Source organism: Ailuropoda melanoleuca, chromosome 1 (assembly GCF_002007445.2).
Source record: "Ailuropoda melanoleuca isolate Jingjing chromosome 1, ASM200744v2, whole genome shotgun sequence".
NCBI classification, from domain to species: Eukaryota; Metazoa; Chordata; class Mammalia; order Carnivora; family Ursidae; genus Ailuropoda; species Ailuropoda melanoleuca.
This window is the reverse complement of record NC_048218.1, coordinates 126,385,382-126,402,731: the sequence shown is the minus strand read 5'-3', so window position 1 is coordinate 126,402,731 and position 17,350 is coordinate 126,385,382. Positions and strand designations below refer to the sequence as shown.

Here is a 17,350-nt window from a genome sequence, read left to right as displayed (position 1 = left end):
ATTCATGGGAATTGAGAGGTGCTTGAAAAGTCAACTTCAAGGCAACGGCTCCCGTTCTGTGGCTGGGAAGAGGCAGACACCACACAAACACAACCATGCCCTACACTCCTGATGTTAAGAAGCCAAAGCTTCCTCCAAAAAAAACCCCAAAAAACCAAAAACCAAAAAAACACCAACAACTGGCACAGAACGAGGAGCTTCCGCGCAGAGCCCACGGAAGCCTCTCTGAGGAAGGGAGCCGGTGAGGATGCGCTAGAGTTCATCCAGGTGCGGGGTGGGGGGGGAGGCTCGCGCGGCCGGACCCACAGAGCCCCCAGGCGGAGGGGGCCACAGCCTCGATCCCAAGAAGCGCTAGCAGTTCAGTATGAAATGCGGGGTCGGGGGCTACCCGATGGCGGCCGCCTTGGGTCAGCTGTCCCCCTGGCCACCCAGCGTGGCCGGATCAGGGGCGCGGCCGCTGGTCCTCCCTCCACGGCTGCCTTTCAGGCCGCCGCCACCGCCGCCGCCGCTCCTGCATACATTAAAACGTAGCAGGGTTTAGAACCGCCTGTGAGTGCCTATAAATACAATTTACTGTCTGGCCTCACAAGTAACAGGGGAAGCCTATTTTTTTTTTTTTTTTCCTTCTTAAAAAGCCAGCCAGCTTGAGGCAGGCACTCTGCTACCATGGAAGAGAAGAAAGCATTTCCCTTACAAAGAACAGCTGGGGGTCATGTCCAGGTTCCACACCCTGCCGTGTGCAGAGAGTGGCATGCAAACATTTCGACAAAGGCCCCAGCGAGAGCAGGAAGTATTTTTTATGGAAAGAGAAATACCTTGCAGGTGAGGGATCTTGTGCAAGGTTTCTTTGTCTCGGGATCCAATACTCCACAGTGTTTATTTGGGTCAAATTCTCTCTCTGGTTTAAGAAACAAACAAAAAATATAAGAAAAAAGGAGACTAAATAGGATTTGGCATTAAGACTACATTTAAAAAAAAATGCACATTTGCACCAACAAGTGAGACATTGTCAGGCAATCTGGGTTTTTTTTTTGTTGTTGTTGTTTTGTTTTGTTTTTCTTTTTTTTTTTTTCCTCCAACCGTCTGCTAAAATGCTTCAAGAACTGCTCAGGGGAAAATGGCACTCCCCTCTGACCCCAGAGTTCCACGTCCAGCTTCGGTGGGGATGTGGGACGCAGCACAAGGCGCAGGGACTAGGGTGGGGGCAGGCACCATGGGCAGGGAGCCCTGATGCTCGCACCCTTTACTTCACTTAGACGGTTTCCCAAGCCCTTGGCACTTCGGGCGTAGCTGGCTGCAGACCAGGGAGAGCCACCCGAGGCTCGAGGGCCACTTTTTCCTGGGCAGCTCCAAGAATACGTCACCTTCCCCCATCCCCTTGCCTTCCCTCAAGTTTTGGCCATTTCAGCGGGAGATTACTCCTTGCCATGTCAGTGTGACCTGCCTCTCTTGTGCTCTGCGAAGTCCTCAGCACCGGGCTATCCATGCAGCCCCGCTGCCCAGGAAGGTCCTTTACCTGATTCAGGAGCGTCTGGCGGTGTCACAGGCGGGGCAGGGGGAAAGTCTGGGCGTGTGCTGTCTGCGCACGGAAGGAGAAGGTGCACAGAGGGCAAGGCCTGCTGGCCTCACAGCTCGCTCTGCTCCCGGCATGGTGCCTGTTGCTCCAAATGGGAACAGCCACGGCGAGCCAACCCACTGGGGACGAAGGATGGCTGCAGGGAGGCCAGGCTTTCTCTGGTTCCTGCCTTCCTACTGGACTGCTGATGGCTCATGGTGAGGTGACTCCTGAGGACCCTGCTCTTCTTATGCCCACTTTGGATCCTTTGCCCCTTCTGGATTACCGACATGCTCCCCTCCCCTGGAAAATGAAGGGACGTGAGATAATCCCTTAAGGACCCTTTCGGCTTCAAAGTTCCACATCTCGGATAGTCTGTGCTATTTCTAGAAGGCACCCGGCAACCCCCTGAGTCCTGCAGCACCGGGAAGACACAGCTCCTCTAGGCATTCGGGGAGGCCGGCAGCAGTGTGTGTGGGTGGGTGGGGGTTGTATATGAATTTGGCGGAGTGTCTCCTTAAGAGGTTTGAATGGCTGCAAACTAAAAAGAGCTCACCTGAAAAGCTGTCTGAGATTGGTGGGGGGAAACTGTGAGCATAATAAGTGAAGGTGTTCTGTTTTTAAAAGAAAGTCTGGGGCCTGTGGTGGTTGCAACGATGGTGATGATGATGGCTGCAATGAAAACCATTCTTAGGTCCAAGACAGGTTTCCTGGCTGGTCATCTAAAGGCCCCCCCCCCTTTTTTTGGCTTTTGTCATTGTCATCATCATCATCATCTTCTTTTTTAAAGATTTTAATTTTAGTCATCTCTACACCCAGCGTGGGGCTTGAACTCATGACCCAGAGATGAAGAGTTGCGTGCTCTACTGAGCCAGCCAGGCGCCCCCTCCCCCAACTTTTTTTTCTTTTTTTCTTTTTTTAAGCTTCACTTTTAAGACTAGAAAACTGTGAGGCCTGGAGATGTCCGTTTCCTCTGAGCCCTCTCTGCCCACTGAGTAGGGCCTGGGCGCCAGGCCCCAGGCTGCTTGCCACCGAGTTCTTTCCCTTGGGCCTGTCAGAGTCAGACCCGGGCCCAGATCCACACCAGCGCTCACGCTGGCCTGCAACTGAACAGGTTGTTTGGCTGGGGGGCAGGAGCTGGCTGCCAAATGTGAAAGCGAGATAGAAACAAGCAAAAGACCCAATGAGACAAAACAGCCAAAAAAACGCAAAACCAACAAACACCAAAAAAACCCCACCACAATCCCTCTACAACTGCAGGTTGGGGTGCAGGCTGGAAGCCATGGCCATGCTTCTGACTCTGGACACTGCCCAGCTGGGTCTACTGGTTTTTCCAGGGATGCTGCCACCCACCTCTGCAGAGTGAAACTGAATTTTCCACTCAGGAAGAGAGCCAGGAGCTGGGGGCTCCTGTCCACACAGCACCCCCACCCCAATGCTCAAAGAGAGTGCCAGGCTCTACCTTCCTTTCTTGAGAGTGGGTGAATAGTACATAGGGAGACTTTCAGGGCAAAAATCTTTTGAATGCTTCAGGTCCAAAGAACTTTTAAGGAATGATTTTTTTTTTTTTTTAATGGTTAGAGGTGTAAGATAGAAAAACTGAAATATAGATTAACACGAAGTAAAAAATGAAAATGACCCACAATTTTTAGGCTGATTCAGAACTGTGATCTTATTGGAGAGCACAGTTTCTCTCTCACCGGGTGGCTTTCACTGTATTTTCTTTCTTTCTTTTTTTTTTTTTTTTCCAGTCAACATTTGATAAATGCCCCCTGTGTGTGAAGAAGCTGTAAAGTTTATAGCTTTTCTTGGTCTTTTGGAGAAAGCAGAACCACCAGATTTAGTTCCACAACAAATCCAAAGCACATATCATCCACGTGAGGGCCCCTCAGGGCAACCACTGCCTCAAAGATGGGCCTGTGCACCTTTCCGGGCATCCCAAGTGTCTACGCAGACAACTGAGAAGGAGATCTGAGAGAAATCCCTCAAGCTTTCATGGGCTATGCCAGCCTAAGTATTCCCAAATGGGAATTCTGACCTGATTATGTGGGAAAGGAGGTCATAGCCCCAGACCACAGAATCAACCAGGCAACCAACTAAGACCTAAGCGCAGAGTGGGGCAGACGGCACTCACCGTACTGTCCCACGTCAGCCCTGACCGACTGTGAGGTATCCCTGTGGCTGTCCAAAGTCCCCACAGGGAGGCTTCTATGGAACCTGGGGGGCCGGTTCAGCCCAGCAGCATGATAAGACCCTCAGAATGCACGGGCTGTGGGCTGTCGTGGTTGGTGTTAAGGCATCCTGCCTCCTGGGCCGGGGGGAGGACCCCTCCTGCTGAGCACTGAGCCGGGAGCGAGAGCCTTGTCCGGCCCAGAAATAAGAGAACCCATTCTCCCTCGCATTTTTCAGTTGGGGTCCTGTTGGCAGGTAAATCCCGTGTACCCCTTACAACGAAACGGACCTGCTTAAGGATAAGAACACAGCACTCCTTGGTCATGGATGTGAGTCAGAGGCAGTCTAATTGTGCGCCCGACTCGAAGGATACAGACACGTACCTGAAAGTCTCCTGTAAGGCTTGTTGTTGTTTTTGGTGCCATTTTGGTGTTTCTTGTCTATTGTGGTGGACACAATTCCTTTGCCATTTAAGATCTTCTCTGGGGAAGGTGGCACTGACTTGGACATCAAGACTGGCTTGATTAAAGGTGGGGTGGAGACAGCACAGGACGAGGTGGAGCAGGTGACTGCCGTAGTGGTTGCAGAGTTCATTTTGACATTGGCACCGTCTGCCTTCACTAGGTTAGGAATTTTCTCTAAACTGACTACAGGAACCGGAACGCTGAAAAATAAATGAACAAACATATACAATTGCCTTCTTTGATACATGAGGTCCGCTGAGAAGCTATGTGCGATTATCACCAGAACACCTCCTTATCACTTATTTTGACTCCCCTTATAAGCCAGCAGCAGGATTCCCATTTTGATGGGAGGGAGATCGGTGCCTTGGAAAGGACCAACAGGGGGTTCGAGGCTGGCGCAGCACCAGGGCTGGCTGGCATCAGTGCTGATTCCCTCCTGCACCGGGTTGTCCCCATAGATCCTGCAGCTCCCCCCTTCTCAGTCCCTCCCTGCCGGCGGACTCTGAGACAGCACCTTGGGCAGAACAAGGTGCCTGCTGGGAAGCTCAGGGAGAGACGCTGTTTGTCCCCTGAAGACGGCTTACTACTGTGCCACTTGCTGAATCACGTCCCCTCCCCCTGCTGCTTGCTGGTCTCCCACCTCGGCAATCAGGCCTGACATCTGCTTAGCTCGGGAGTGCTGACAGGCTCACACCACACGGAGGCATGGCGGCAGGCCAGCGCGCCATGCTACATGCTGTTGGAGGACTTCTGGATCGCTCCTATCCTGGGGATGGGCTCAAATGGAGTGAGGCACTGTGTAACGTTATCGAATATTCCATTTCAGGCAGCTAGTTATGTAAATAGGCAATTCTCAAGGCTGGCAGGTGAGACGATGAATTTTAAGAAGACAGAGCACAAAGGTGCATGTTTGCTCTTAAAAATCTGTCACCTCAGCTCCACTTCCCTATGATTTCTCCTGTAATGGATATGTATTTGATTTCTGTGCATTTAATGCTGGAGGACTCTGGATCTGGGGGCCATGGAGGAGTCTGTCTCCAGGTCTTAAAAGATGAGATGAGATGAATATGCTTTCCTTTGGCTCCTGAACTAGATTCCCTTTCTTCCTTGCAGGAGGGCAGAACGCTAACACTTCAGACCCCCAATCATCTCTGAGCGGAGTGGAGCCGACTTAGCTATTTGAATGCGAAATGATCTAGAATATAGCTTATACATGCCTGCAGACAATGTAGGGCATGAAAGAGAGGCTGGTTTTGCAGGGGAGGAGTTTTATCTGTCCACATGGCTGGCGAGCTCTTTCTTCTCTATGATTTATTCACAGATCATTTTTTTGGTCAATTTGTTCATGAAATTATTTCAGCAACCCCTCAGCCCTTGCCCCTTTGCTGACTCTGAAACCAGATCACAGATGTTATTTATAGGTCTTTGCCAGTGAGAAGGGCACTCGGTGGTGAAGCAGATTGCAGCTGGACTTCACCATCTTTATCCCGGGACCACGTGCTTTTTTGGCCTGGGGAAGGATGGTGTGGGACTTCAAGTCCCGTGTGAGGGGAAACTGGAACGGTGGGTTTTAGTAATACACCAAGTCCCTGATAATTCCGCCTTTGATCAGTGTCTCAGTCACTGACATACAGCTAGACTGCGGCTACTTTCTATTTAATGGCAATTCTCAAAGCGCTCACATATGACTGAAGAACGGCACAAGAAGCCCTTGAAAAGTCAGCACACTGAGAAATTGTAAAGATATTACCTGGTGAAATTAGTGCTGCATTCTTGAGTTTTTCTGAATGGTAAAAAAAAAAAAAAAAAAAAGGTATAACCACGGGATATGGAATTCTTCCAGGCTTCCTTTACTCAATTTTAAGAGACATTAACACAAATCCGGGTCTTGAAGAGCTGTTCCCACACCCGTATTCACAGTGGCACAATTCAAAAGCTGTCCATTAGCAGGTGATTGGATAAACAAAATGTGGGCTAGTCATACAATGGAATATTATTCAGCCTTAAAAAGGAAGGAAATTCTGACACACAGATGAACACTGAGAACATCACGCTAAGTGAAATAAGCTAGTCAGAAAAAGACGAATACTACAGAATTCCACTCACATGAGGCGCCTAGAGGGGCCAAATTCCAAGACAGAAAGTAGAAAGGTGGTTGCAAGGGCTGGCTGAGGGAAAAATGGGGAGCTGTTGGTCCATGGGTGTAAAGTTGCAGTTTTGCAAGATGAAAAGAGTTCTGGAGATTGGTTGCACGACACCGTGAATGTACTTAACACTGCTGTGCTATATATTAAAAATGGTTAGGATGGTAAATATTCTTTTTTCTTTCTTTCTTTTTAAAAAAATTCAATTCAATTCATTTATTTTATTAAAGATCTATTTATTTTAGAGAGAGAGAGAGCATGCAAGAGTGAGGGAGGAGGGGGGCAGCGGGAGAGAATCTCAAGCAGACTTCCCCCCTGAGTATGGAGCCTGACACAGGGCTCAATCCCACAACCTGTGAGATCACGACCCAAGTTGGATGTTCACCCCACTGAGCCACCCAGATACCCCTCTTTTTTTTTTAAAGAGAGAGAGAGTGTGTGCACGTGTGCATGTACAGTGGGGTGGAGGGTATGGTGCAGGGGCAGAGAGAGAGGGGGGAGAGAATCTTAAGCAGACTCCCCACTGAATGCAAAGCCCAATGCGGGGCTCAATCTCAAGACCCTGAGATCATGACCTGAGCCAAAATCAAGAGTCAGACGCTTAATTGACTGAGCCACCAAGGTGCCCAGGATGGTAAATTTTCTTATGTGTATTTTGCCACAATTAAAAATACAATCCAACCCCCCCCCTCAAATTCATGCAACTTAAATTATACATCAATATCCTAACTTTAAAAAATACACATTATAAGAACCTGCTTAAAAAGCTCTTGTTGATTTTGTCACCTTTGTTCCGATCTGTTGATTTTTATTTTTTTAAAGAAAGAAGTTAACTTTCAAGTGTTGATGGACTACCAGGTGGGAAGATTCTCCAGTGCCTGAGTGGCCTTCTCTGGATACTTCTTCGTGAAGCCCAGTAAAATCAGGAAAGAAAATTAGGACCGTTGGGTTTCAAATCTAGCTCTTGTCCCATGAGCAGATATGAGAAAAGGGAAGGCCTCCAGTTTCTGTGAAAAATGGCCAGGGCACATGTTGAGTACCATGAGCTCAACAGACAAAGATACAATGTTGGGAGAGAATAATCCAGAGCAATTGTAGGAACTGAAATAAATTTTAAAACTGAGCCAAATGGTCCTCAGATGCTCACAGTACAGTCTGTGATTCTCCCCTAAAGTCAACATCCAGCTCCAATGGGCTCCTTAACACAGCCATGAAAGCACAGGTACACTAGGCCCAGCCATTTGGAACACTGCCAGTTGACTCATCGCTTTGGTGATGCTTCTTCCCAACCGTGTGTTAGTAACCGAGCTTGAGCCAGGCCAGCTAATATCTGTGACTGATCTCCTAATTTGGAATTTTCTCCACTATATAACAAGTGCATTCATACCCTGTACTGCCAACGCTTCTAGAACTCTAGTTGGACTTCAATCCCAACGTCTGTAAGCAGGATGTGGAATTGGAGCCTATCAGAAACTAGAAGAGAAGGCCAGTGTGAAGTTCTCTGGATTGAGTTTTCTTGCATTAGAATGCGAGGTGTTAGGGGAAAAAAAAGTCTGTTCAAGAGTGTTTCAAAGAGTTCCAAAGATCAGGTGAGTAGTAAGGGGCTGAGCCACTGAGTAAGCCTCTGATGCCAGGTGGGTGGGCTCCATCTTGGCAGTGGGAAGAGAATAGGAGACTCCAGTTGTTTTGGGTGAGAATTCTAAGGGTGTCCAATAACAAATGGAGAATGGCTGTAGGTAAAATGAAGGAGGAGAACCTGGGAACTGACTTGGATACTTTTTTTTAAAGATTTTATTTTTACATAATCTCTATATCCAATGTGGGGCTCGAACTCATAGCCCCGAGATCAAAAGTCACATGCCCTTCTGACTGAGCCAGCCAGGCACCCCTGACCTGGATACTTTTTAGGCTTCCCCTCTAAGGTAACCTGCCTCTGGTCTGAGCTGAGAAGGTACTTCTGCTGGGAGTTAAAAGAAGACAGGGAAACAGGCAGCTCAGTGATGGCGGGAAGGGTCAAACCCATCCCCAGAAGAAACGAGAATCAGAGACAGAGAGGTGAAAAGCCTTCCTGTTGGCCCTTGCCACCTCATTCCCCAGGACAAATGTCAGCCATTGGTCCACTGGAATATTCAGTCTCTTTTCTTCACCACTGTTGGCAACACCCCTCAGATCCTAAATTGATGAACAAGGGGGGACATGATCGGAAGATGGTGCCACACAACTTGGAAAACCAATCCCAGAGACTCCAACTTTTCTCAGCTAAGAGCTCAGGAAGGTGCAGAGTGCCCCGGCCGCCGCTTCCTGTGCACACAGATCCCCGCGTGTGTCTACACTCCAGGGCGTGGGAGTGCGGCCGTCTGGAAGCCATCGCCTCACAACTGCCTCCCGCTTTCTCCCATCGCCGCCCCTCTCATTGAGCCCACTTCCCCTCCCATCACCCCTGGCCAGTACGGCATCCCAGCCCTGGGCAGCAGACCCCAAATACCAGGTTTAATTTTTTCCACTGGAAAGAAGCCAGAAGATGCTGACCCCTGCCTTCGCGGTGTGGGCATCTCCCCCGCGTGGAATCCCAGTAACTCAGACACCTCCGTGTGCTGTTGGGAGCTGGGCGGCGTGGGGAGCTGGCAACACCCGATGACTACGCGGATTCATGACTGTGTGTGCTTAGGTGATACACAAGCCTGGCAGTGAGCCCCGAGGCTGGCTGAAGCCCCCCAGGTTCTGTCCCTTGCCGTCGGCAAGGATGCACGCACGTGCGCCCCGGAGTCTCCCAGTTAGGCCCATGGGCACTACCGGCCCTCCTCTGAGAAGCAGTGTCTGAAAGGGAAAGAGGAGTCCACGCTCGGCCCTCGTGGCTTTCATAATGCCTGTTTCGTTCATTTGGGATGCACTCTTTCGGGAAGCCCAGGGCTGCAGCTTGTTGAACACTCTGGGAGTTGCCAGCTCTGTCTCTGGTCCTGGGAAGGGCTCCCAGAGCCCAGAACAGTCCTCCCTCGTCCTCCTTGCTCTGTGGGGGAGAGGTCTACCTTGCTGCATTCGTGCTGTCTGGCTGCCACGTCCTCTTCCTGGGGGCCTGTCTGAATTTACCATTTCGGACCAAGGAGGGTGCTCAGGCTCTAAGAAAAATGGCTCTCCTGGCATCAGGTGGATTCCTCTCCGTGCCCAGTGACGTCTGCAGAAGAGCAGAGTGGAGCTTTGTACAAGCGCCCTTTCAAGGGCCACCCGTGTCTCGCGGGGCCAGCCACTCTCCGGCCCGCTCCCCGTGCCTGGGGATCATGATTTAGTCTTTCACTGTCAACCGATAAGCCTTAAAAGAATGGTTCAGAAAGTCTTCAGGCCCACAGACACCGGTGCCAGCTCTACTCCACTTAGCCGTGCAGGGTGAGGATGGGTTTGTCAGGCAAGAGCCTGAAGACATATGGTATTTGTGCTGCGGGTTATGTGTCATGAGAGCGCTCAGCTGTCTGGTTTCTTCCCACCCGTTCTTTCGACAAAGGCCCATGTGCCTCTGCTACTGGCCTGGCAGAATTTCGAGGCTCTCCCGATTTACTGCACCTCACCCAGCCTCCTGCCTTCTAAGCAGTGACGGCATTTAAGTCGTCCTGAATAGAAGAGGATCTGTTCTACTTTAAAAGACCCTCAGAGAAGGCATTCTATTTGGCTCTTTGGGGTGCATTCTGTGGGGCTGCTATCAGGATATTATTTACATCACATTTAAATTCTGTAAGTAGAGAAAATCCCTGGGATGTTCTTGAAGGCTGAGTCAGCCAATTGCTAAGAAATCGGCCTCACACAGCTACAAAGTCCCACCACGGGACGATGCAGAGAAGAGGTACGACATACATCCTGATGAATGAATAAATGTTTTTTTTAAAATTTATTTAATCTGGGAAAAGATTTGGAAAACTTTCAGAAAGCCAATTTGTAAACACCTTAAGCAAACAGAAAACAGGGTAATCAGCCACAGGGCAGAGTCAATAAAAAAACTGCCAGATTCATCTAATATTATTTGGTGGCTGAGCGTCAGGTCTGGCGGTCAGAGAGAAAGCACTGTGTATAATCTCTCCTGGCCTTTTGCACGGCTTTGGATTCACTCCCATAGAACCCACCCTCAGTAACCTGGGGAAATGCGGTCAGACCACACAGCTGTGGGGGGTGAGTGGCCCTGGCGGCAGCGGCAGAGAAGAGCAGCTAGCAGCGTCCTGTGTCAGCCCCGAGCAGCACCCAGCAGAGCTCACAGGGGCCCTCACCGGCCGGGAAGGTGTAAGCATCTTCATCAGGGGCTTGGATGATGGGCCATAACCTCGTCCATCAGCTGGGGGAAGAGGCGATTAGCCACTGTGAAGAATGATGTGGGACTTTCCCTTAAGCCTGTTAGGAGCGGGGGAGAGAGGACCAAGCCGACTTTGATGAATTGGAAAAGTGGCCAGAGGCAAGTGAAATAAAACCAGCGAGGACAAGCAGGGCCTAATCTAAGGTCTGTGCCTCGTCACTGCTCTAGAGGGTGCTGCAAGAGAGTGGAGGATAACGGTTAGGGATGCAGGCTTCAAGTCAGATGAACCTAGATCTGAATCCTGCTTTTTCCAAAGCTGGTTGCGTTAGGGTGGGAAGGCCATCTGACTTCCCGGTTTCGGGGCCTCTGTGAGCCCCTAAGGACTTTTGGGAGAATTACAGGAAGGGAGGCTGAATTAGAATTAGAAGAAGTGGAGGAGAGCTGGTTTCAGCTTCTTCTTGCCTCCTCGGTGGGACAGCCTCCAGCAGGGCAAAACCCACTCAGGTATAGGGGCTGCCCTGCCTACCTTAGCTCAGGACTTCACCACTCTGGGCCTCAGTTTCCCTATCAGTAAAATGAAGATCATGATGGAGATCTGAAGGGATGACATGAGATGATGCACAGGAAGTGCTTAGCAGAATGCTGGGCACACGGTTGGCTTTCAATAAGTTGGAGCGAAAACAAAAAGGGGAGAGATGATCCCGCTGTCCCCTCTCCCTACTGACCCTGATTCTTCTGGGGTATACATCTGGGGTGCAACTCACCAGAAATATATATCCCCTTTGCCCTTCTGGTCCCACCGTGGTGGGAGGGGTACACGAGCAGGGGCAGGAGAATGTGGGAGCTGGTGGCCTTCCATACTCACCCAGAGTGGAGGGCCACTTCTGGGGGGTGCAGTGAAAAGGAAAAACAGAACTAGGGAGGAAGTCTTCCCCTCCCTGCTTCTCAATCTCTGGTCGTCTATGCACTGCCCAAGCCTGGACTAGTGGTTCGAGCTCCCACCTGGAGAACACATTCTGGAGGAAGAGCAGGCAGGAACTCCAGCCTCCTCCTTAACGCGAACATGTTGTCCTGCAACCCCAAAGTATGTTAGGCAATGGGGGTCCTTCTGACTCTATGGTGTCTTCTGGAAGAATAACTGCACCCACCCCCTTCTAAGCTGCTCCAGATTTCCTGGAAGCAGGAGGCCCAGTACCAGCCTCTGCTAGTCTCTCCAGCACGTTTGTTAATCAGGGCTTCCCAAGGCAGGGAGCTCAGGAGGTGGTCTCCAAGCCCGCTGGGAGATCAACAGGCACTAAATGACGTTCCTGGGGAGTCAAAATGCCCTAAGATTGTGGGGAAAATCAACAAGCTAGAGAGAGGAAGACAGAGAAGGAAAAACAGTCCTGGCACAGTAGTACGGCATGCTGGACAGGCTGCCTCTGGAGTGCACATTGGACTAGCTTGCCTGCAGTGCTGCAGCCTTGGGCAGTGCATCCAAGAGGGGTTTGACTCAAACCCTAGGCCAAACCAATGGCCCCTAAAATGAATACTCAGCGAAAGTCACATCAATGCATAAAGGGTATCACAGCTTTTGAGGGCAGGATGTGAGAGGGCAGGGGCCAGGGAACAAGTAGATTCTGCAGAGAGCGCCGGTGCAGAGCGGAACAGAGCCCCAGGAGCCCCGGGCCCAGGATCGGCTCAGCTCCGGCTCCGGAGCGGCAAGTGGATAGCACTTCCCTCTGCAGCCACCAGAGGTCAGAGGCTCCCGTGACTGGAGCTGCAAGCGCCACCAAGCCAAGACATTTACGGTCTCTCTCAAGCCCAGGAGCCAACGCCGACCCGGGGGAGGGAAGAGGACTCCTCACAGAACAGCCTCCGTGCCCCTGCCGGGGGAGGCCCGGAGCCGAGCCCCGAGCTCAGGTGCTCAGCCTAGCATCCCGGGCCACCTGTGGGGGCCCCAGCCTCTGCTCCCCAGCCGCTGCTCCTCAGCTTCCTTCAGAGACGAAGAGCCCCAGGGAGCGTCTTCCTTCACAAAAGGCTGTCATTCGCCCTGCTCTTTCCTTCTCCATCCCCGAATCCAATACCAGGCTGCCTGCCCCACACCCCACCCGCCTCCATCCAGAACACTGAGCACACTTTGTTTAAACCCTCAAGAGTTAGAGTCTCCACATGGACCGACAGCAGACTCAGGAAATTCTTTGTCCCAAATTAAATACGCTTTGTCTTTTTAAAAAAACTATACATGAACAACATCACCATCCAGTTAGAGACCTTGGCTCTTCCCCAACATTCAGTCACTCAGGAGTCTACCTGAGCCTGCGTCCTTGCCGTCCTAGCCCCTTGGCTCTACCGCGCCCCCACTCGGCCACCAGACACATCTTACCCTGCTGCCCCGCTGCTGGAACACTCGGCAGGCTCCCCACGGCCCACTCCACTCCCCACTCCAACCTCATGGCCCAGCCCAGCCCACCACAGCTCCTACCCTGGGGAACCTTCCCCACAACCTCCTGGGGCTTTCACCGCTCCTCGAACACCCGGCGTGCGCGGCCTGGCTCCAGGCCTCTACGTGGGCTGGGTGGCTCCTTCTTCAGGGGTGCCCTCCTCCCTTCTCTGGGTGAACACTCCCCATCTTCCCAGATCAGGATGAAATGTCCTCTTCTCTTGAAGCGCTGGCTGTTCTTTCCTATGTGTTTGTACCACATTCATCATGTCAAACTGCAAGGTCTCAGTTCTGTGTTTATGTGGCCTGACGAGAAAACGAGCTGCCACCTGAGGACAAGGTTCTTGACCAAGTGTAACCATCGCTCTAAAGTCACCCCAGGGACATATGCATTACTGGGCACTTAGGAAGGGCTCAAGAAATGGTCGATGAATGCATGACGGTTCTCAGTAAAGGTTAAGTCATGATGAAAACCAAACCAGTGCTCCACCAGAACACATGGTTTAGGTAAGGACCAGCCTGCGGCTCTCTCTCCATGGTGCCAACACGATGACGAAGACTGGGGGCAGCTTGTCAACCATCCACCTGGTCCCTTACTCCTCATTGTCCCTTGACACTCACACACTGAGCACCTGCCACATGCTGGCCAGTAGGCTACACGCTTACACGGAACGTCGCGCCTCACCCTCAGCCCCACGTGATAGGTAAGGAACCTGGGGCTTAGAAAGCTTGCCCCACAGCATTCATTCAGCAAAGAGAAGGGCAGCAATGGGGCTTGACCTCGGGCAGCTCTACGGACGGAGCACTTGATCTTGGCACTGGCAGTGAGAAGCCCGGTGGTAGGGATCCCGCTCGGCCATCGCGCACCTGTAATCTCAGGCCATTCGCTTCATCAATGTGGGCCTGCTTCATCACCGAGTAGATGTGAGGCTTAAAAGGGGTTGGGGCTACAGAAGCATCTCAAAAGTACAATGTGCAGCATAAACACAGAGGACACAGTGGCTACGCATCTTTGCGGCTCCTACTCCCTTTCTCCGGCACGCCACCTTCCCCCTTCCCTGGCTGTCCAAGCCTCTGGTTTCCTTCCCCAGACTCTGGTCCCTACTTCTGAGCACTTCTGAGACTTGACAAGGTCAGCCCAGTTTATACACAAGGAGCTGTCCATTGTCCTTATCTTGATCGTCTGGAAACCCAGTGAGCTTGCAGCTCTTGAGATGTTTCAGTTCCTATGACTCCCTGTCGGGAAGGGACACCGTTCCCCCCTGGATGCTTGCATATTTGGGCCTGTCCCTCCCAATCTCTCGCCAGTTACCCTTTCCAATCCTTCCCTCTGGGGCCCATCCCAGTAACCTCCACCTACTTACTTTTCTCCACCTGCCTTTCCTCTCCCACCTTCTGCCCCACTCCTCCTCCCTTCCCACCCCCCCAATCTCTCATGTGAGGGTCTGGATTTGGTTGTGGGATCCAGGGAGGGACTGCTGTGCAATGCCATACCGATGACTCCTCAGCTCCCTTCTGACTCCGTCAAGTGTGTGCTGGGACATGGGCACAAACATAGATGGAGCCTGTGGGATGGGAAGCACCAAACCTTCCCCTTCTTGCCAGAGCACAAAGGGTTTTTCCTTTTTATCATCCAGGAACCACAGTTCTCCCTTCCTTGCTCTTATAATTGGGACAGGGACAATAATTCCATGATGGGAATTGGCACTCTGATTTCTCATCAAGAACTCGAAAGGTAGGCTATTTATACCTGTCGTTTCCTCTAGCATCAGAAAAATCTCTTGAGGAGGGGGAAGGAGCAGTTCTATTGCACAGACTTCTTCATTCATTCACGCATCATTCATTCATTCGGATCTTTGGTATTTCCCAGCCTGAGTGGGAGCCCCGAGACGACTCCCTACATCCTCCAGGAGCCATTACTAACAAGCCGTAGTCTTGCCCCCACTTCATGCCAACACCAGGCAGGACCCGATAAGCCAGCCTCACTTCTCCCAAGGGGCTGGGCCAGGGCCTCTCAGCTATCCCTCCTCTCTCCATACAGTGCTGGGAAAGGCTTCCCGGGCATGGGTACCCCCGAACCCCCGAGCCCCCACCACTCCAGGACGACACAGCTCCCATTCTAGGCATCCTGAAGAGCCTTGCCTAAGGGAGGGGAGGGACTCCACCCCCCACCTCACTGTCGGGCACACACAGGAGGCCGGGAGCCTGCTGATTTTTCTTTTGCTCTGGCTCATTTTCCTTCTGGAGTAGCAGGCTCATCTCCTGCATTTTTAATAGCTGAGCATATTTAGCATTCAGCACACACGTGTGGGCTGATAAGGCCCAAAGAGAAGGCAACAAGCCATGCAAGGAGGAAAGCCCCCCCCCTGCTCCCGCCCACATCAACGGGTTTGCAGGTTTGAGTGTCCCTGTGGCTCCCATCCTGGACCAGGGCGGCCAAAGGGACAGCAGATGGGAAAGTCAGACGGGCCGACCCAGTCCCTATGTGGGGCTAGTCCCCTGGCTGAGCAGGAAGCTCACAAGTAAAAGCTGAAATGTTCATTTTAGCTCAGAAGGGCCAAAGAGCCGTAATTCCCTCTCGACTTGCACATGGGGACAGAATCATCTTGCCACCGTCCCTTGGCTTTTATGGGCTCCATGGACATCTATACAGCAAGATGATGGTTAGGGTATTATCTGGTAAGTGCTAAACGGGGTGGGGGGTGGAGGGGGGGCTGTGAGTGCTGCCGGCAGATCTGCAGGGGACAAATCTGGTGGTGCAGGGACGCCCTCTCTGTTTCTCCCTTTCTTCTAATGCAAAGCTATTTTTTAACCACCCCAGCCACAGAAGGGAGAAAACAACACACCAGCAGACCATTTAACCTTGCGTGACATGCCAGGAGGTCAGCCTGAACTCAGGAGTGCTGTTGTTTACTGCCGTACATGGGAATTTGAGCTACTTGGAAAAGGACGCCCCTGACCTGCTATTAAGTCTATTCTAAAGGCCACGGTCCAGCACCTGCACACAAGCCTTATGCGTTCCTGACCTTTAGGGGCTGCTACAGAGCTCCTGCCTGGGTCCACCAGGCCCGATCCTACCTCACACCCAGCAGCAACAGGGTAACCCGGGAGCAGAGCAAACGTGCCTTCCATCCTGGAATCTGTCAGCTCCTGTGGGGAGCATAACATCACAGAGATGCCAGGAGCCACATTCACGCACCTGTGAATCAAAGAACCCGAGGGCCCCACCCAGGGTGACCTGGCCTAGATGTTCAGATCCGTGCTGTGTATAGCAGTCACTAGCCATTTATGGCTATTGAGCATGTTTTTTTCTTTTTAAAGATTTTATTTATTTATTTGTCAGAGAGAGAGCACACAAGCAGGGGGAGGGGCAAAGGGAGAAGCAGGCTCCCCACTGAGCGAGAAGCCCGATGCGGGACTCGATCCCAGGACCCTGGGATCATGACCTGAACTGAAGACAGATACTTAACCGACTGAGCCACCCGGGTGCCCCACTATTGAGCACTTTAAAAAGTGGCTGAGGAACTGAATTTTAAATTTGATCGAATTTGAGGAACTTGATTTGGTTATTAGAAAATGCGAAGTGTGTTTGGAACAACCTGAGTATGCGAATACATTTTATAATCTCTAGTTGTTTACGAAATCTAAATATAGGATTAAGTGTTTCTGATGAAAATGTAGTGTCCAAATTGACACGCGCTGTAAGTGTATAACAGGATTTCAAAGACTTGGCAGGAAAAAAAAATGAAAATGATCTCACTGATTATATGCTGAAATTATAAGATTGTGGCTACCTTAGGTTAAATAAAATACATTACGAAAAATTGTGACCTTTTTGCTTTTTCCAGCGTGGCTACTAGAAAATGTACCATTCCACGTGTGTCGCACATCATATTTCCATTGGAAAGTGCCAGTCCAAACAGTTGTAGATAAAAGGTTAACTGTCTCCAAGAATAGAAATCTGACAAACCCTTTCAATGGTCAGATCAATTTCATTCGATTCAACAAATATTTACCGACAAGGGGACCATGTTTGCTGAGTGTGAGGCCCTGCATTTCCTACCAAGCTGAAGGAGTGACAGGAGGTCTAACCTGGGGCAGACCATGGATAGAGTCCCAGGGGAGGCAGAAATGAAGTGTTGTGGGAACTGAAAGGAGATGAGAGCGTACTGGGGGCCTGATGGGGAGGAAGTGGGTGAGGGGCAGGGTTCAAGAAGAAGGGGGCCAGTGGGAGAGGCAGTGAGGATGTGGACCAGGAAAGAAGGGCCAGGATGCTGTGGGAAGAATCTCGGCTAAGCAGTCCCTGCCTCCTCAGACCCC

The 17,350-nt window shown here is 51.2% G+C and overlaps 1 protein-coding gene across 19 annotated transcripts in view; it reads right to left on the bottom strand.

The window, feature by feature from the left end:
• The window catches only part of ATXN7L1 (ataxin 7 like 1), a 232,869-nt gene that overhangs the window by 27,212 nt on the left and 188,307 nt on the right, over positions 1 to 17,350 (bottom strand). For 18 of the 19 annotated variants that reach the window (XM_002913630.4, XM_011233034.3, XM_034666633.1 and 15 more), the window contains 2 exons: positions 4,111 to 4,391; positions 816 to 898 (listed from right to left, as the gene is read on the bottom strand). In XM_002913630.4, the coding sequence (XP_002913676.1) occupies positions 816 to 898; positions 4,111 to 4,391 (364 nt within the window). Of the gene's footprint in view, positions 1 to 815; positions 899 to 4,110; positions 4,392 to 5,941; positions 5,975 to 17,350 lie in introns of all 19 variants that reach the window. The other variant, XM_034666711.1, reaches the window with a different exon arrangement.